General features: G+C 45.6%; 1 protein-coding gene across 2 annotated transcripts in view; it reads right to left on the bottom strand.

Annotated features, from left to right (window-relative positions):
* LOC109560090 (epididymis-specific alpha-mannosidase-like) overlaps positions 1–19713 on the bottom strand; it is a 40329-nt gene extending 20616 nt beyond the window's left edge. For both annotated transcript variants that reach the window (XM_070791847.1, XM_070791848.1), the window contains exons 1-5: positions 19529–19713; positions 18039–18185; positions 16607–16712; positions 822–994; positions 347–435 (exon numbers count right to left, since the gene is read on the bottom strand). In XM_070791847.1, coding sequence (XP_070647948.1) covers positions 347–435; positions 822–994; positions 16607–16712; positions 18039–18185; positions 19529–19666 — 653 coding nt within the window. In that variant the 5' untranslated portion in view covers positions 19667–19713. The remainder of the gene's footprint in view (positions 1–346; positions 436–821; positions 995–16606; positions 16713–18038; positions 18186–19528) is intronic.
* Between the last annotated feature and the right edge of the window lie 538 nt (positions 19714–20251).

Raw genomic sequence — 20251 nt, 5'->3', positions numbered from 1 at the left:
CTCTTCTCTCAGCTGCTGCTTCATCCCACCTCCCCTACTCACGGGGGCTCAGCCCCTACCCACGACCTCCCAGGAACAGAGGGCAGAGGGACTGGACACAGGGCCCCCCACCAGAAAGCCCGCAGGAGGGCTGATGCCAGAACTTGGAAGTCTTGACTCAATCGCCTGAGCCACTCCATCTGCCCCATGGCTGCTACCGCGGGACCTTGGCTGGGGTCCAGGCCTCAGTTGTTCTTTCTGTAAGATGGGTGCTCAGTGTGTGCCCTCAGGGCTGGCCAAGAAGGATGTGGCTGAGATGGTCCAGGGAGGGGGCTGGGATGGGGACTGGCCAAAGGCAGGTGCTCACGAGCAGTAGCTGAACTGGTCCAGGACGTGTGTGAAGATTTCCCGCTCTGCTGACAGGGACCTGGACCCTCGCCACACGAACTGCAGCTGCTGCAATCCCGGAGGGAACAAAGTGAGGGCTCAGGGGCGACACGGCTGCCAGCTCCCCTCCGCAGTCCCCGCCTGAATCTCCTTGCCGCACCCGCAGCTCTCAGGGGTTCAGGTCAAGATCCCCCTCTGCTGCCCCCTCCACAAAGTTCCCCCTGACTTCCCAAAGCCACAGGAGGCGGAGGAATTCGCCAGACGCCGCCTGTCTACACCTTCATTTGACCCTCCTTAGGGCAGGACTCTTTGCCAGGACCTGCCAGCCAGACTGTCTGTAACTCGGCTTGAATGTCCCCAGACACGGGGAGCTCATCACCATCCCTAAAGGCACAGCTGCTTTTTTCAGTTCTGATGGTGAGAAAGTGGATGAGTAGATGCGGCTCACCACTCACCCGGTTATCCTGCATGGCCTCCTTCAGGTTGTAGTCGATCCTGGAGATGACGTGGGCATTGAAGCCCGCCAGGGCAAAGAGGGTGGGGGTCGTGGAGGATGCACCAAACGGGTCCACCTGCCAGGAGATCTGCGGCCGGACCCCAAATGTTTCATAGAGAAAGCCGTGTCCTTCTGCAAAGAGATAAGTTTCTGCACTCCCTCAGGGCCCCGTGCCCTTCTCCAGGGCTGGGATGCCACCTAATAGGCAAGGAGGGGTTGTGAAATAGATGCTAATATTAGGACTTCTTCCCAGAATCATTGGTCTATTCACATCTTAATGCATGATTTAAAAGCCACCCCATAGGAGCAGAAATCAGGGTGACTGCAGAAAGTCCCGTATTTGATATGCGATTGATTCCCCAAGGGTTTTCCCCCAATATAATCTAATCTCTGGCCAACCCCCCACCACCTCCTGGGTATACATATACTGGCCTGGTTACACTCAGATAGGATATCTTGGCTGATGTTCGCCCTTTATGACTCACTGCTTCTACTGCAGACAGGACTGTGCTCTGGAATGCACACAGGCACATGAAAGATGGATGCTCCCCTGCAGCCCTGGCTTGGGGAACATTCTGGGAAAACTCCTCTGCTCCACCCCGGGTGGCGTCAGAGAAGAGGGCCCATAAACACAGGCTTTGGTGGTGTGGGACCACAGCAGCCTGGGTGCTCTCAGGTCTGCCCCTTCTGCGTCTCCACCCCGCCTCAGTGGTAGAACCGAGAGGGACGAGGGAGATGCCTGCGTCGGTGAGGGACTGACAAAGTCTGACCAGGGAAGGAACGCTTTGGTGGAGAGTCTGTGTACAGCCCCATCTAGAGCAGGGAAGGACGCATCTGGTGGAAAAACCATGGTTGTGGTTGTCGCTTTTTCTCTCTAACAGATGGGAGCCAGCAGTTCCAGAACGACTCCTTTAAAATGTTTTTTTTTTTTTTTTTAATGCTGGGAGAAGTTTGATCCTCAGAGGTTAAAAGACATGCCTGATCTTCTTCTGGGATACTGAATGGTCATGGTATCCTGTGAAAGATGGGGAATCCTGGCCGTTTGAAGTGTCTCTTAACTACAAGACTGTTTTACAAGTAGACCGGTTCTGAAGAAAACAAGAGAAACGGGTACAAGTGCCATCTGTCTTGCTCTTTATCTCTCTGTGAGACATTCCAGACTTGTGTCCCAAGGGTACAGATTTGGGTGTGAAACCTACAGCTCCCTCCTGTTCTCTTCCTTTGCCTCTGTATCTGAGGCTCCCAAATGAACAGGCTGAGAATCAGGGCAGGGTTCTAGGAGGGGTTGCCTCAGTCTCAGTAGACTATTTAGAGGATCCAAAAGGTCCGTGGAAGGCGTTATGGGACTAACTTTACCTTATGACCTTATTTGGCGAGATGTAGCACATGTTTTGGGACAGACACTGACTCCTGACTCGAGAGCTTGAGTTTTGGGGGAAGCAACTACCTTTGGCAAAGAATGGCTTAAGTAAGGAGAAAGGGGGACTCGAAATAGCCCTCCTCCCTACTTGGAGCCAAGCAGTTCCCATAACAGACTCCCTCTGCTGGATGCATTCTTGCAGGACTCAAGCGAGTGCTCACTGACTTTTAAATATGGTAAGTTGGCTGAGATAGAACAGGGAGAGAAGGAAACTCCTGGTAAATTCCTAGATAATTATGGGAGGCTCTCTACATGTTCACTGATGTTGACCCTGAAAGTTCAGATGGAGAAATTATCTTAAAAAATGGATTCCTCACTCAATCAGCTCCAGATACCTGCCATAAGTTACTAAAACAGGTGTTCGGACCAAATCAGTCTTTAGAAAAACTGTTGCAGCTGGCTCAGACAGTATGTTATGGCAGAGAAGATGAGGAGGAAAATAGGAAAAAAGAGCCAGTTGGAAGACTGATGCCCCAACAATGGCTATTAGACCTGCTCTGAAACAGCCTGAGCAAAATGCCCAGAGGGATCCAGGTAAAAAGGGATCGGCTTGCTATTACTGTGGAAAGGAGAGGCATCTCAAGCGGGATTGTCCTCAGGCATCTAAGCTGCCTTCGGCTCCATGTCTGGTCTGCAAAGACCATACTGGAGAAGAGACTGCCCTCTGAGGTGTAGCCCCCTGGGGCTGGACTCTCAAGATAATCGTCACTGAAGGTGCTTTGGGTCCCTGCACAAGCTCCCCTCCTAATTACACCTGAGGAACTCCAGGTATTAATCACTGTGAAGGGCCAATCCGTCCATTTCTTTTGGAAACTGAGGAAAATTTCTCTGTGGTCACTGAAGACCTTGGTCCGCTTTCCTCCCAGTCCACTTCTGTAATGGGACTGTCAGGATGAGACGTATGCTATAATTTCAGTCATCCTTTAAGCTGTAACTGGGACTCTGTGCTGTTTTCTCACAAGTTTCTGATGGTGCTGAAGTCTCCCTCACCCCTTCTGGGGAGGGATATACTAAGCAATGTCCAGGCTTCTGTTTTCATGCATATGGAGCTTTCTGTTTCTTTCCCATTGGTTGAACAAAATGTAAATCTCAAAGTGTGGGCTGATGGAAAAACTGTGTGTTGAGCACACACAGGTTAAAGCCAATCATTAAAAATGTTAAGGAACAAGGACTGTTAATTCCCTGTAACAGTCCATACAACACTCCTATTTTGGGTGTAAAAAAAGTCAAATGGTAAATGGAGACTTGTTCAAGACATACAAATAATTAGTGCCTAATTGTTATACTTTGTTTGTAGTGATGCTTTCTAAGGCCCACTTAACTTCACATTCCAGGATGTCTGGCTCTAGGTGAGTGATCACACCATCGTGATTATCTGGGTCGTGAAGATCTGTTTTGTACAGTTCTTCTGTGTATTCTTGCCACCTCTTCTTAACATCTTCTGCTTCTGTTAGGTCCATACCATTTCTGTCCTTTATCAAGCCCATCTTTGCATGAAATGTTCCTTTGGTATCTCTAATTTTCTTGAAGAGATCTCTAGTCTTTCCCGTTCTGTTGTTTTCCTCTATTTCTTTGCACTGATCGCTAAAGAAGGCTTTCTTATCTCTTCTTGCTATTCTTTGGAACTCTGCATTCAGATGTTTATATCTTTCCTTTTCTCCTTTGTTTTTAGCTTCTCTTCTTTTCACAGCTATTTGTAAGGCCTCCCCAGACAGCCATTTTGCTTTTCTGCATTTTTTTTCCATGAGGATGGTCTTGATCCCTGTCTCCTGTACAATGTCATGAACCTCATTCTGTAGTTCATCAGACACTCTATCTATCAGACTTAGGCCCTTAAATCTATTTCTCACTTCCACTGTATAATCATAAGGGATTTGATTTAGGTCATACCTGAATGGTCTAGTGGTTTTCCCTACTTTCAATTTAAGTCTGAATTTGACAATAAGGAGTTCATGATCTGAGCCACAGTCAGCTCCTGGTCTTGTTTTTGCTGACTGTATAGAGCTTCTCCATCTTTGGCTGCAAAGAATATAATCAATCTGATTTTGGTGTTGACCATCTGGTGATGTCTATGTATAGAGTCTTCTCTTGTGTTGTTGGAAGAGGGTGTTTGTTATGACCAGTGCATTTTCTTGGCAAAACTCTATTACTCTTTGCCCTGCTTCATTCTGTATCCCAAGGCCATGGCAGAAAGTGAAGAGGAACTAAAAAGCCTCTTGATGAAAATGAAAGTGGAGAGTGAAAAAGTTGGCTTAAAGTTCAACATTCAGAAAACGAAGATCATGGCATCTGGTCCCATCACTTCATGGGAAATAGATGGGGAAACAGTGTCAGACTTTATTTTTTGGGGCTCCAAAATCACTGCAGATGGTGACTGCCACCATGAAATTAAAAGACGCTTACTCTTTGGAAGGAAAGTTATGACCAACCTAGATAGCGTATTCAAAAGCAGAGACATTACTTTGCCAACAAAGGTTCGTCTAGCAAGGCTATAGTTTTTCCTGTGGTCATGTATGGATGTGAGAGCTGGACTGTGAAGAACGCTGAGCGCCGAAGAATTGATGCTTTTGAACTGTGATGTTGGAGAAGACTCTTGAGAGTCCCTTGAACTGCAAGGAGATCCAACCAGTCCTTTCTGAAGGAGATCAGCCTTGGGATTTCTTTGGAAGGAATGATGCAAAGGCTGAAACTCCAGTACTTTGGCCACCTCATGTGAAGAGTTGACTCATTGGAAAAGACTCTGATGCTGGGAAGGATTGGGGGCAGGAGGAGAAGGGGATGACAGAGGATGAGATGGCTGGATAGCATCAATGACTCGATGGACGTGAGTCTGAGTGAGCTCTGGGAGTTGGTGATGGACAGGGAGGCCTGGCATGCTGCGATTCATGGGGTCACAAAGAGTCGGACAATACTGAGCGACTGAACTGAACTGAACTGAACTGAAACCTTATACTTTATTGTCTAAAATTGCTGAAAGAGAAAATATTTTTCAGTCACTGATTTGAATGATACTTTCTAGAGTTAACCCTATATTAAGTCATCCCCTTCCTATGACTTTAAGACAAGAGAGGATTTTTAGGTATCAGGCTACTGCCCCATTTGGATTCTGGGTTATACAGAACTTGACTGGCCTTTATATTAACTTATAACTGAGACTCAGCAGGTCCAAACTGACAAGCTAGTTTTGTCCCCAGGAACTCAAAAGGTTTTTAAGACTCTTTAAACTGCTCTCTGGTAGGCTCCCGCTTTGAGCTTACCCACAGGATCAGAATTTAGTTCAGTTTGTTACTGAAAAAAAGGCTATGGCTACATTGCTTAAAGGATAATTGACGCTATTGTTGTGCTAATGCCTAAAAGCCTCTTGATGAAAGTGAACGTGGAGAGTGAAAAAGTTGGCTTAAAGCTCAACATTCAGAAAACGAAGATCATGGCATCTGGTCCCACCACTTCCTGGGAAATAGATGGGGAAACAGTGGAAACAGTGTCAGACTTTATTTTTGGGGCTCCAAAATCACTGCAGATGGCGACTGCAGCCATGAAATTAAAAGACACTTACTCCTTGGAAGAAAAGTTATGACCAACCTAGATAGCATATTCAAAAGCAGAGACATTACTTTGCCAACAAAGGTCTGTCTAGTCAAGGCTATGGTGTTTCCAGTGGTCAGATATGGATGTGAGAGTTGGACTGTGAAGAAAGCTGAGTGCTGAAGAATTGATGCTTTTGAACTGTGGTGTTGGAGAAGACTCTTGAGAGTCCCTTGGACTGCAAGGAGATCCAACCAGTCCATTCTGAAGGAGATCAAACCTGGGATTTCTTTGGAAGGAATGATGCAAAGGCTGAAACTCCAGTACTTTGGCCACCTCATGTGAAGAGTTGACTCATTGGAAAAGACTCTGATGCTGGGCGGAATTTTGGGCAGGAGGAGAAGGGGACAACAGAGGATGAGATGGCTGGATGGCATCTCTGACTTGATGGACATGAGTCTGAGTGAGCTCTGGGAGTTGGTGATGGACAGGGAGGCCTGGTGTGCTGCAATTCATGGGGTCGCGAAGAGTCGGACACAACTGAGCGACTGAACTGAACTGAACTGAAGTGAACTGAAAGCTCCTAAGCTTATTAATAGACAAAATCTTACTGTACTGACTTCTCATGATGTAAGTGGGATCTTAGACTCTAAAACTCAGAGTGACAATGGCTCCATCTTTAAAACTACTGTAACTCAAGGTGTGTCAAAAGCTCTTGGAATAGAATATCACTCACACTGTTCCTGGAGATCCCAATCTTCAGAAAAAGTTGGAAAGGCTAATGACATTATTAAGAGGCATCTGTGTAGGAAACTCAGAAACATGAGACAGTTGGTTTAAAGTTCTCCTTGTAGCTTTAACGAGGGCTCGAACTCCCCCTAAGAAGAAGGACCTGTCTCTATGACAGACTGGTTTTGTGCACAGATATTGTCATAGATCCTGAAGGGTTAAAATTAACTATTTGACTCAGCTTTCAACTTTTCAACCTCCTGATCAATTGAAAGCTTCCCATGGTGGGTTTCTCCACTTCAAGGAAAAGACTTTCTTCAGCTTTTCTTCATCTGATGACATCAAACAATTTTAAGAAGGACTGATATAACGTATTGTTCCTTAACTGTGGACATAATGTAACTTTTAATTTTGATTATGTTTTGACTTGGCTTAATGCCTATTTTGTCTTATATCTGTAACTGCTAAATGGGGTTTGTTTCTAACTGTCTGAAAGCTTTTAAGTTACAAATGGTTGTCCAGGCTCCTACAAGAGCCACAACCTCCTCCAAGTGCTACTTGGGTCCCCTGGATCAGAGACTCTCAATATGAGGGTAAGGAGAATATGTTACAGCAACAATTTAGGGACAATGCCCCTCAACAGCAGGAAGTAGCTATGGAATGAAAATGATGCCCCCTTTCCCTTGGCAACATAATTCTCCCAAAAGAAAAAGGAGGATTGAGAGAGTCAATCCCTGGGCAGTTTGATCAGAAGTCCAGGGTCCCTGAGGAGGAGACAGGTGTCTGGGGCTCTCAAAGAGGAGATAGGGGTCTGGAATTCTCAAGGAGGAGGAAAGGACAAATGCTGTTTTCCTTATGTTTCCTTACTAAGGATTATATAAGAATAATGTATCCTGCTTAAGGTCATGTTTCTCCTTCCTGAAAACTTTCTGACTAATCCTGTTGTCTTAAAATGTATACTATGGGAGTAGATCTAGAAAGGTCTTTACAACCTTGGGACATTCTTTTGATTCATTGTAATAATCGATTAAAAACTATGTAATTCCCTTGCTTAGACTAGAGAGGGGGGCATTCTCCGACCCCTTCTGATGTCTATGTCAGAAGCTTCCCCTGTCCCTTTTCATAGTTTAACGAAACTCTGCTACACAAAATCTCTTGAGTGATCAAGACTGGTTCCTGGTCCCAAAGGAAAATCTTTGCCTTCGTAAATTACCAATCTGATATTGATATTGTTCACAGTAAGCTATCATATAGGCTTTAGCTGGCCAGGCTCTTCTGTCCATGGGATTTCACAGATCACAATACTGGAGTGGAGTCTTCTCCAGGGTCTCTTCCTAATCCAGGGATGGAACTCATGTCTCCTGCATTGGTAGGTGGATTCTTTACCCTTGAGCCACCAGGGAAGACCCCCACCCCACCCAGTTAGGTCAGCGGAATAGACTTCTAGCTGGCACCTGCATTCTCAAGCCTCCCACAGTTCCACAGTGGCTAGAACAAATGCCACATTACAGAAAGTTAATCAGGGTGAAAAGGCAGAAAGATATGTCCCAGAATAAGGGACAAGATAAAAACCCCAGAAAGGCAACTAAATGAAGTGGAGATAGGCATGCTTCCAGAAAAAGAATTCAGAATAATGATAATGAAGATGATGCAGGATCTTGGAGAAATAATGGAGAAGAGGCAAGAAATGTTTTCCAAAGACCTGGAAGAACTAAAGAACAAACAGCAATGAATAATACACTAGAAAGAATTAATAGCAGAATAACGGAGGCAGAAGAATGGAAAAATGACCTGGAAGACAGGATGGTGGAAATGACTGCCATAGAACAGAATATTGAAAAATGATGAAAAGAAATGAAGGCAAACTAAGACACCTCTGGGACATCATTAAATGCACCAAAATTTGCATTATACGGGTCCCAGAAAGAGATGAGAGAGTCCCAGGAAGGATAAACTCAAAGAGGAGCACACCAAGATACATAGTAATCAAACTGACAAAAATTAAAGACGATGATAAAATATTAAAAGCAACAAGGGAAAAACAACAAATAACATACCAGGGAACTCCCATCAGGCTATCAGCTGATTTCTCAACAGAAACTCTGCAAGCCAGAAGGGAATGGAAAGATACATTTAAAGTGATGAACGGGAGAAACTACAACCAAGAATACTCTACCAGCAAGACTCTCCTTCAGATTTGATGGAGGAATTGAAAGCTTTCCAGACAAGCAAAAGTGAAGAGAATTCAGCACTATCAAACCAGCTGTCTTTTTTTTTTTTTAATTGGAGGCTAATTACTTTACAATATTGCAGTGGTTTTGCCATACATTCACATGAATCGGCCATGGGTGTACATGTGTTCCCCATCTTGAGCCCCCCTTCCACCTCCCTCCCATCCCATCCCTCTGGGTCATCCCAGTGCACCAGCCCTGAGCACCCTGTCTCATGCATCAAACCTGGACTGGTGATCTGTTTCACATATGATAATATACATGATTCAGTGCTATTCTCTCAAATCATCCCAGCCTTGCCTTCTTGTACAGAGTCCAAAAGAGTGTTCTATACACCTGCATCTCTTTTGTTGTCTCGCAGATAGGGTTGTCCTTACCATCATTCTAAGTTCCATATATATTTGTTAGTTACGGTATTGGTGTTTTTCTTTCTGACTTACTTCACTCTGAATAATAGGATCCAGCTAATAAAACTGATTCAAATTTATTCTTTTTAATGGCTGAGTATTATGTATTATGTTGATTGATTTGTGGATATAGAGGAATCCTTGCATCCCTGGGATAAAACTCACTTGGTCATGATGTATGATCTTTTTAATGTGTTGTTGGATTCTGTTTGCTAGAATTTTGTTAAGGATTTTTGCATCTATGTTCATCGGTGATGTTGGCCTGTAGTTTTCTTTTTTTGTGGCATCTTTGTTTGGTTTTAGTGTGATGGTGGCCTCATAAAATTAGGGTGATGGTGGCCTCATAGAATGAGTTGGAAGTTTACATTCCTCTGCAATTTTCTGAAAGAATTTGAGTGGGATAGGTGTTAGCTCGTCTCTAAATTTTTGATAGAATTCAGCTGTGAAGCCGTCTGGTCCTGGGCTTTGGTTTGCTGGACGATTTCTGATTACAGTTTCGATTTCTATGCTTCATGGATCTGTTAAGATTTTCTCTTTCTTCCTGGTTTAGTTTTGGAAAGTTGTACTTTTCTAAGAATTTGTCCATTTCTTCGAAGTTGTCTATTTTATTGGCATATAGTTGCTGATAGTAGTCTCTTAGGATCCTTTGTATTTCTGTGTTGTCTGTTGTGATCTCTCCACTTTCGTTTCTAATTTTGTTGATTTGATTCTTCTCCTTTTGTTTCATGATGAGTCTGGCTAATGGTTTGTCAATTTTATTTATCTTCTCATAAGCCAGCTTTTAGTTTTGTTGATTTTTGCTATGATCTCTTGTTTCCTTTGCATTTATTTCTGCCCTAATTTTTAAGATTTCTTTGCTTCTACTAACCCTGGACTTCTTCATTTCTTCCTTTTCTAGTTGCTTTAGGTGTAGAGTTAGGTTATTTGATTTTTTCCTTGTTTCTTGAGGTAAGCCTTTATTGCTATGAACCTTCCCCTTAGCACTGCTTTTACAGTGTCCCATAGGTTTTGGATTATTGTGTTTTCATTTTCCTTCGTTTCTATGCATATTTTGATTTCTATTTTTATTTCTTCTCTGTGATTTGTTGGTTATTCAGCAGCATGTTGTTCAGCCTCCATATGTTGGAATTTTAATAGTTTTTATCCTGTAATTGACATCTAATCGTACTGCATTGTGGTCAGAAAAGATGCTTGGAAATATTTCAATTTTTTTGAATTTACCAAGACTAGATTTATGCCCCAGGATGTGGTCTATCCTGGAGAAGTTTCCGTGTGCACTTGAGAAACAGGTAAAATTCATTGTTTTGGGGTGAAATGTCCTATAGATATCGATTAGGTCTAACTGATCCATTGTATCATTTAAAGTTGTGTTTCCTTGTTAATTTTCTGTTTAGTTGATCTATGCATAGGTGTGAGTGGGGTATTAAAGTCTCCCACTCTTGTTGTTTTATTGTTAATTTCCCCTTTCATACTTGTTAGCATTTGCCTTACATATTGTAGTGCTCCTATGTTGGGTGCATATATATTTATAATTGTTTTATCTTCTTCTCGGATTGATCCTTTGATCATTATGTAGTGTCCTTCTTTGTCTCTTTTCACAGCCTTTATTTTAAAGTCTGCTTTATCTGATATGAGTATTGCTACTCCTGCTTTCTTTTGGCCTCTATTTCCATGGAATATCTTTTTCCAGCCCGTCACTTTCCATCTGTATATGTCCTTTGTTTTGAGGTGGGTCTCTTGTAGATAACATATATAGGAGTCTTGTTTTTGTATCCATTCAGCCAGTCTTTGTCTTTTGGTTGAGGCATTCAACCCATTTACATTTAAGGTAATTATTGATAAGTATGACCCTGTTGCCATTTACTTTATTGTTTTGGGTTCGAGTTAAACACCCTTTCTGTGTTTCCTGTCTAGAGAAGATCCTTTAGCATTTGTTGGAGAGCTCCACCAAACCGGCTTTATAGCAAATGCCAAAGGAACTTCTCTAGGGAGGAAACACAAGGGAAGAAAAAGATCTACAGAAAATAAACCCAAAACAATTAAGAAAATGGTAAATTGGATCAAACATATTGTTAACCACACCAAATGTAAATGCATGAAAAGCACCAACCTCCACTTACCAGGTCACTCTGCTTAACCCAAGCAAAAAATTTGTTCCTATTTTATATTGTTAGGTTAATCATGTTTCCATAATTGTTTATAATTGTAACTATCTTTTATTTTTTGTCTGGCTATTTATTGTGAAAACTGATAAGAATCTTTTACATTTGTGATTATGTAGTTCAGTTCAGTTCAGTTCAGTCGCTCAGTTGCGTCCGACTCTTTGCGACCCCATGAATTGCAGCACGCCAGGCCTCCCTGTCATCACTAACTCCCGGAGTTTACTCAAACTCACATCCATCGAGTCAGTGATGCCATCCAGCAATCTCATCCTCTGTTGTCCCCTTCTCCACCTGTACCCAGTCCTTCCCAACATCAGAGTCTTTTCCAATGAGTCAGCTCTTCGCATGAGGTGGCCAAAGTACTGGAGCTTCGAGCTTTAGCATCATTCCTGCCAATAAACACCCAAGACTGATCTTCTTTAGAATGGACTGGAGGGACTCTCAAGAGTCTTCTCCAACACCACAGTTCAAAAGCATCAATTCATCGGTGTTCAGGGTTCTTCACAGTCCAACTCTCACATCCATCAATGACTACTGGAAAAACCATAGCCTTGACTAGACGGACCTTTGTTAGCAAAGTAATGTCTCTGCTTTTGAATACGCTATCTAGGTTGGTCATAACTTTCCTTCCAAGGAGTAAGTGTCTTTTAATTTCATGGCTGCAATCACCATCTGCACTGATTTTGGAGTCCCCAAAATAAAGTCTGACACTGTTTCCACTGTTTCCCCATCTACTTCCCATGAAGTGATGGGACCAGATGTCATGTTCTTCACTTTCTGAATGTTGAGCTTTAAGCAAACATTTGCACTCTCCTCTTTCACTTTCATCAAGAGGCTTTTTAGTTCCTCTTCACTTTCTGCCATAAGGGTGGTGTCATCTGCATATCTGAGGTTATTGATATTTCTCCCAGCAATCTTGATTCTAGCTTGTGCTTCTTCCAGCCCAGCGTTTCTCATGATGTACTCTGCATAGAAGTTAAATAAGCAGGGTGACAATATACAGCCTTGACGTACTCCTTTTCTTATTTGCAACCAGTCTATTGTTCCATGTCCAGTTCTAACTGTTGCTTCCTGACCTGCATATAGGTTTCTCAAGAGGCAGGTCAGAGGGTCTGGTATTCCCATCTCTTTCTGAATTTTCCAGTTTCTTGTGATGCACACAGTCAAAGGCTTTGGCATAGTCAATAAAGCAGAAATAGATGTTTTTCTGGAACTCTCTTGCCTTTTCCATGATCCAGCAGATGTTGGCAATTTGATCTCTGGTTCCTCTGCCTTTTCTAAAACCAGCTTGAACATCTGGAAGTTCACGGTTCACGTATTGCTGAAGCCTGGCTTGGAGAATTTTGAGCATCACTTTTCTAGCATGTGAGATGAGTGCAATGGTGTGGTAGTTTGAGCATTCTTTGGCATTGCCTGTCTTTGGGATTGGAATGAAAACTGACCTTTCCCAGTCCTGTGGCCACTGCTGAGTTTCCAAATTTGCTGGCATATTGAGTGCAGCACTTTCACAGCATCATCTTTCAGGATTTGAAAGAGCTCAACTGGAATTCCATCACCTCCACTAGCTTTGTTCGTAGTGATGCTTTCTAAGGCCTATTTGACTTCACATTCCAGGATGTCTGGCTCTAGGTGAGTGATCACACCATCGTGATTATCTTGGTCGTGAAAATCTTTTTTTTGTACAGTTCTTCTGTGTATTCTTGCCACTTCTTCTTAATATCTTCTGCTTCTGTTAGGTCCATACCATTTCTGTTTGAGTACGTAACTATTACTCAATACCATTGTGTCATGATTGGTCAACAGAAAAATAATAGAATGTATCACTAAAACTACCATTTCATAGAAAAACCTGTAATCACTTTTTAAAATGCAGATATATATCAGAATTTTCTTGGAATCTTTTTTTTAAAATATAAATGCCCAGGCATTGCTGTTTTTTCTCCAGAGCTCCAGATACATTTGTTATGAACCACCATAGTTAAAAAACAACTGGACTATATGATGATTTTTTACTTTTATCTAGTTTGTTTCACTTTTGCTATTTAACATTCAGTGCTTCTCACTTCGTTTAGTTTTTGTTTTCCAATTTCTTCATCTCTTTTTTTGTTCTTTTTCACCCCTTCTTCATTTGTAGTAGCAATGCTTTTGTGTATATGTATATATATATATATATATATATATATATATATATGCATAACATATACTTATATATCTTAGAATATTTATGAATTTCTGCCTAAATAAAAAATGTATGACATTTTGATTTCAGTTGTTTGACTAAGGATGAATAGATGCTAGATTTTTAATTAAAAAACAGGTATGCAACAAACAAGAAAGGTGTACTGTACAGCATAGGGAACTTTATTTAATGCCTCATAATAACCTATAATAGAAAAACATTTCAAAAATAATATGTGTGTGTATGTACACCTGCATCAATCGCTCTGCACCTAAAACCCTGTAAGTCAGCTGCACCTCAATAATATACATAATAAGAAAAAGTAAGTAACTTTTTAAAAAAGAATGCGACCATCACCTGCTAGCAGCATGATTCATGTAAGTTTCAGCAGCATTTTTGCCTCATATTCAACCTCCAAGAATGGGTTTTGTAAGTCTCCCCATCTCCAGGACTGCGACCAGGACTGAAGGAAGGAAGTGTATGCCTTGTTTTTAGAACAGGAGGTCATCATGAGATGAAGTCAGGGCCCATCCTCTGAGGGTCCCAGGAGCCTGATGGTGTTGGAAATGGAGCCTCAGAGAATATCCTGGGGAGGATCAAGAGGTCCACAGCCCTTCCTGCCCCAGTGACGGGAACCTATCTTAGCTTAGATTCTGGCTCCTCTGGTCTGCCTTTCAGGGTCAGCTGTGCGGTGTTTAAGAAGGTGAGCATGGTGGTCTGAGACCAGAGATGAGGAATGATGATTCTGTAGGTACCCGGAGGAAGATAGCTCAGTGCCCTTTCCCTCCCTCTATGCCCACCAGCCCTGGCTGGTCAAATCCTGGACTGAGCCCTGGGGACCCAGATAAGAATCAGACACCGGTCACTGCCAGAAGCAAACTGTAGGTCACAGTGAAGAGGGGAGGTACTCGAGCACTGTGGCCCCAGTGGAAGGTTCCTGGACATGAGACTCCCTAGGTGAGTCTGACTGGAAACAACAGGAAACCTTGTTCTGAACCACAGGAGGCCTTGTCTTAGGGGCAGATCTGGGAAGCAGGAAGCAGAAGGAACAGGAGGAAAGCAGGAGGTGAGGCCTGAGGCTGCATTTTGCAGACAGGGGAGTTTCTATGGTAAAACATAAAGATTCCCATGAGCTTATCACTTCCATCTAGAAATAAGGCAGTAGAAACTCAGAAGGAAGGAAGCACCGATTAAAGAGTTGAGAGGAGAGACGAGGTAAGAAGATCCAAAGAGAGAGCCCAGTGCCATCGTGATGTCCTGCACAGGGTCCGACTTCAGTGGAGTGACAGTGGGCTAGCGCCCAGCCCACACTGCAGTCAACCGGACTCTCCCACTGACACTCTGCCCTCCTGTAGCTTCAGTCTTAGTGTCTCTTCTGCGAAAGAGACTGCGAGCCTGATGCCCTCTGGACACCCTGCCTTCCGGGGTGAGTGAAGTGATGCCTGTGAAAAACACCTGTTAAGCAGAGGAGAACGTGCCCTTCGTGGCAGTATGTGTGGTGATGGAGGTTGTGAAGGTGATGGTGGTGCGACCGTGGTGGTGTTAGTAATGCATATGGAAGAGGCGATGGTGGTGATATGGTGGTATTGATGAGAGCTGTGTTGGTGTGACGGCTGTGATGCCAGTGGTTGTGGTGTTGACAGGGATAATGATGACGCGAATGGAGTTGGTGGTGATGATGGTGGTAGTGAGGATGGTAGAGGCGGTGGTAACGTTTGTCAGTTTCTGTTAGGCTGTTGGCACGGATGATGGCAGTTGTGCAGTAGGTGGTAGAGTTAGCCCTGGAGGTTTGGTGGTGGTGCTGGAAGTGGTGGTGCGGGAAGCGGTTGGGGTGTTAGAGGTCACCATGAAGGTGACAGTGCTGGTGATCCAGGTCCTGCTTGTGGTGGTGGAGACGGTGCTGCTGGTGGCAGGGGGCTAAGGTTAGCGGTAGACGAGCGGCTGTTGGTTTTTGGGGTGGTGAAGGTGATGAGATTTGGATGGTAGTAGAGGTGTTGGTGTTGTGATGGTGTGGATGTAACAGTTGAGAGAGTGGTTGTATGCACTGGTGTTAGAAGGGGTATTGAATTGGAGGTGAAATGAGAAATGGGGAAATGGGAAATGAATACATTTTCAATAGATTTCCCATATTTTTCTACATTTGCTTCCTTTTGTCCCCTTCTCTACAAGAATAGTGTTTAAAATAATTAACACACTTTTAATTTTGATGGTGGTCGGAATGCGAATAGTGGTGGGCAATGTGGTGGTTTTGGAAGAGGTGCATGATGGGTAGGTTGTGGTAATGGTAATTTTGGTGTTGGTTGGGGGTGTTGGTGTTAGAAGCGATGCAGTGATGGGCTGAGGTGTTAGTGGTGATGGTGGTGGTGCTGGAGGATTCACTACGACTTGGAGGCAGTGGTACTGCAGGTGGTACAGGCACAGATACAGGTGACATTGGTGATGGTGGTGATGGTGATGGCGCTCATGTTGGAGGTGCTGGTGTTATAAATTACGCAATGATGTGCCAAGATGTTAGTGGTGGTGATGGTGGTGATGGGCATTCATGACAGACTTGGAGGTGGTGTTGTTGGAGGTGGTACAGGTGTGGGTATGGATGGTGGCAGTTGTAATGGTGGTGATGGTGGTGGTGCTGGAGGTGTTGGTATGGTTGAACAGTTGGTGGGTGAGGTGATGGCAGAGACGGCATCTGACCCTTATTGATCATTGACTAGAGATCCACATGCTGTACTCAATGTGATCTATTTGAATTATTTCTATTTAAACTTTGTAACACCCCTTTGAGATAGATCATACATCATTACCAAATATTTTTATACAGGAGGCAACTGAGGCTTATTGAGGCTGCATCCTTGCCCAGGGTCACAGGGTTGGGAGTTAGCAGAGTCAGGAACCAGCCAGGCTGGCTCGTCTAGAATCCACACCCTTATCCCCTGTACTTGGGCACACATGGACACGGCGCCAGTAATCAGTGTTGACTGGGCACAGTCTCCTGCCAAAAGGGGAAGACAGAGCTCAGGACCAGGGCTCAGACACCCAGTCCCAGACCCGCAGGAGGCCACAGGGACCCTGATCTGTGGAAGAATAATCAAACCTGTGAGCTGGAGGATCTGGTCATCAATGTGGGTCACGGCCTCGTCGTGCATGACCTGGCCTCCGAGGACAAACTCCAGGTGACCTTTAGCCACAAGCTGGTGGACCTTGGTGTGATGGGCAGAGAGAAACGCCATGTTACACCTCCCAGGCTGAACCATTTTTGTTTGCTGGTCTCATGCCTACTGCATCTCCAGGTCCTTCCTTCAGACTCCTCAGCCTCATTTCTTCTGCAAATATCAGGACACTGTCTGTCCTGGTCAGCACTTTGTCTAGCTCTGAGAACGGCACCTGGCCATGGCTGATGCTTCATCAGGCATACATACAGGTACACAACTTTTGTTTTGAAATAATTTCAAAGTTATGAAAGTGTTGCAAGGATTGTAAAAAACGGTCTCCTCCCATAAATCTTTCCACTGATTGTTGTTTTTCAGTTGATCAGCCATCTCTGACCCTTTGTAACCCCATGGACTGAAGCATTCCAGGCTTCCCTGTCATTCACTATCTCCCAGAGTTGGCTCAATCGGATGTCCACTGAGTTGGTGATACCATCTAAGCTCCTTATCCTCTGTCATCCCCTTCTCCTGCCTTCAATCTTATCCCGCATGAAGGTTTTTCCAGTGAGTTGGCTCTTCTCATCAGGTGGCCAAAGAACTGGCGTTTCAGCTTCCCCCAATTATCTCACTGTTAATATTGTTTACCCATTTCCTTAACACTATTTATTTATTTTAATCCAAGATATGGTTTACTTAAACCAATTGAAAATAAACGTTAGAAGCTTCATGTCTTTAATTCCGTAGTTCACTAAGTCTTGAGCAAGAAGATCATTATAGCTCTTATATAATTAACTAAATCAGGAATTTAACATTAATCATGGTCCCAGTGAATTCACATGCAGCTGAAGAGGCTAGCCCCATCCTGTGATGACACGGAGATGAGGAGAGGACCTGGCTCCAGACTGCCTCTCCAAGGACCATGGCCTCTGACCCACTGTGATACAGAATTAATCAGAAGGGTAATCCACAGGGACTTCTGCACCCATGGATGGTCAGTGGCTCCAGTGTCCATGGGAGCCATGCAGATTCATAAGTGAAGTCAGAGGGTGTGGACACAGGGTCACCCTGATGTGCCCAGGGTCAAAAGTGACCCCGTTCACACCAGCTGAGTGCCCAGCTGGGCTGCCAGAGCTGCAACTTTTCAGGAGGAACCAGAAAGGCAGGATCAAACACAAACCTGTCCCCTGGGCATGGGGCTGACCACAAACCTGTACTAAATGGGCCCTGGGCACAGCTCAGCACAGTTGGGGCCTCCTGGTCTATGCAGCCCCGACCTGGTCACACAGAGCACAACCCAGGAGCTTCCTGAATGGTCATCCCCGGGACCCCCAGGGCATCTCCTCTCAGCTGGTCAGGACACCCTGAGGGAAGCGTTACCTTGCGTTTCTGCCAGTGCGAGGCGACGCCATCCCACCACAGCCGGAAATATTCCTGCTCCACGGCGATGAACCTGCGCTTTTTCTCAAGGGTCAGTGCCTCCACCACGGAGTTGTAGACGTTGGTGACATAAGCCTGCATGCTCTCCTGCGGTGGGGAGGGGGAGAGACCATCACTGCAGACCCGTGGGGGAAACCACAGGGCATGGACCAGGGAGCGACGAGGAAGGTCCAGGGAGACATGGTGCCTGGGGGGCACTGGTGCTCCCACAAGCCTGTCCAGGCCCTGCAATCAGCTCCCCCTGCTCCTCAAACAAGGGAGCCCAGCGTCCACTCTGTAATGGACACACGATGAGCCCTGCATTGAGAGAAGCACCCGGGCAGACAACCTTTGATGGGAGTCTGCCACTGAGGAGAGTCATGAGGAGGCAGACACTCTACGTGACAGAGGGTCGTGCCAGTCCAGCCAAGGCGGGGCCAGCCCAGAGGGGCATGCTGACCACTCCTGCCTTGGAGCACAGACCAATTGACAACAGGGCCCAAGAAGTGAGGTCCAGGGACACTGATGGGCCTTCTTGGGATGAAATAGTGGGGAAGTGTGTGTCAAGGGCTGAGGCTGAGAGAAGCTGACCCCGCGATCTCTCTGAATCTATCTTCTCCCCAGGGGCTGGGAGCCCCCAGGATGGAGCTGAGCATGCTCCCATCTGGGTCAGGCTGACTTGGGCAGCACCCACCCCATTCCTCAGTGTCCCTTCTGTAAACTGGGGGTGACGAGCATGCTTCCCCACTTGTCAGCAGTTCCACACGCAGACGGGTAGCCGGAACCAGGCTCAACACTCAGCCTCAGGGCCTCTTGCTGCCCAACTCCCTTTAAAATGAGCGACTCAGTTATTAACATCTCGTGGAAAGTATTGTATCCACGATCACAGAGTGGTCCTATTCATTTATTTCCTTCCTCCTTCCAGAAAGGGCTTGTGCAGGCCTGGGTAATCATTTCAGTTACCTGCACCAGAAACTTATGGAAATCAGTCTTTCCCTCTTTTCCTCTGCCCTGGTTCATTCGTTCACTCAATGGAATTTTGAAGAACACCTTCCACACATTGCGACTAGGGACACATTCTCACCCCTGCCCACAGCCAGTCTGCCTTAGTTGCTCTGTCGTGTCCAAATCTTTGTGACCCCATGGACTATAGCCCACCACACTCCTCTGTCCTTGGGATTCTCCAGGCAAGAATACTGATGTGGGTTATCATTTCCTTCTCCAGGGGATCTTCCTGACCCAGGGATCGAACCTGGGTCTCCTGCATTGAAGCCAAATTCTTTACTATTTTAGCCACCAGGGCAGCCGACATCCAGTCCATAGCCAAGTACAGGTGGGCCCAAGGCCAAGTTCCCTGATGGCAGAGACCCAGGACACAAACCCACTCTGGAGTCCAGATGGAAAAAGGACCGCAGCTTCAAGAGGTGTGTGGGGTCACTCGGGCCACCTACCTGTACGGTGTGCAGCCAGCCCACGTCCATGTGGCTGTGGGGAACCACGAAGACCCTCAGTCGGGGCTCAGGCTGAGCCCACGGGGGCCACATCAGGCCCAGCTGCAGGAGCAGAGGCAGCCAGCTCTGCAGCTCCATCTCCTCGGCCGGCTCTGGGGCTGGAGGACGTCTGCCTGCCTGCAGGGCCCAGCCTCCTGCCAGATGACTGGGCCACCACCCTTTAGTGGATAGAGTGGGAAGGAAACCAGGAGTGACACCCACACAGATGCGGTCACCTGAGCAGTGCAGGCAGGTGGCACTCGCTCACTGCCCAGCAGCACTCTGCTCCCATCTGCGGTGTCCTGACCATCCACCTTTAGACAAACCCCAAATACGCCTCCCCTGGGGGGACTGCCAGCTTCCCTCTGGCCGGGCCTGGATCTCCTCACCCCAGTCCTCATGCCTTTCCCTTAGGCCTCTCCCAGTATTTCCCACTGGGCATCTTGCCCATCCCTTTCCCCAGCCCACTGGACTGACTCCTTTACACCGCCCTGCAAATCATAACTCTCAGGGTGGGGTCTGCCACCACCAGGAAGCCTGCCCTGGTACACTCTCCTTCACATGAAGCCCCAGTCTGAGCCTTGCAATAGGAATTGTAGTTGCTCTTTTAAGGAGGAAAGTTGGCTTTCACAAATAGGACCTGACAACCCGAGTTTGCACAGCTAGTGTAGGAGCAGAAGGCCT

The sequence above is a fragment of the Bos indicus genome, chromosome 6, assembly GCF_029378745.1.
Source record: "Bos indicus isolate NIAB-ARS_2022 breed Sahiwal x Tharparkar chromosome 6, NIAB-ARS_B.indTharparkar_mat_pri_1.0, whole genome shotgun sequence".
Lineage (NCBI taxonomy): Eukaryota > Metazoa > Chordata > Mammalia > Artiodactyla > Bovidae > Bos > Bos indicus.
The sequence above is the reverse complement of the archived record's forward strand: the minus strand, read 5'-3'. Positions and strand labels throughout refer to the sequence as shown.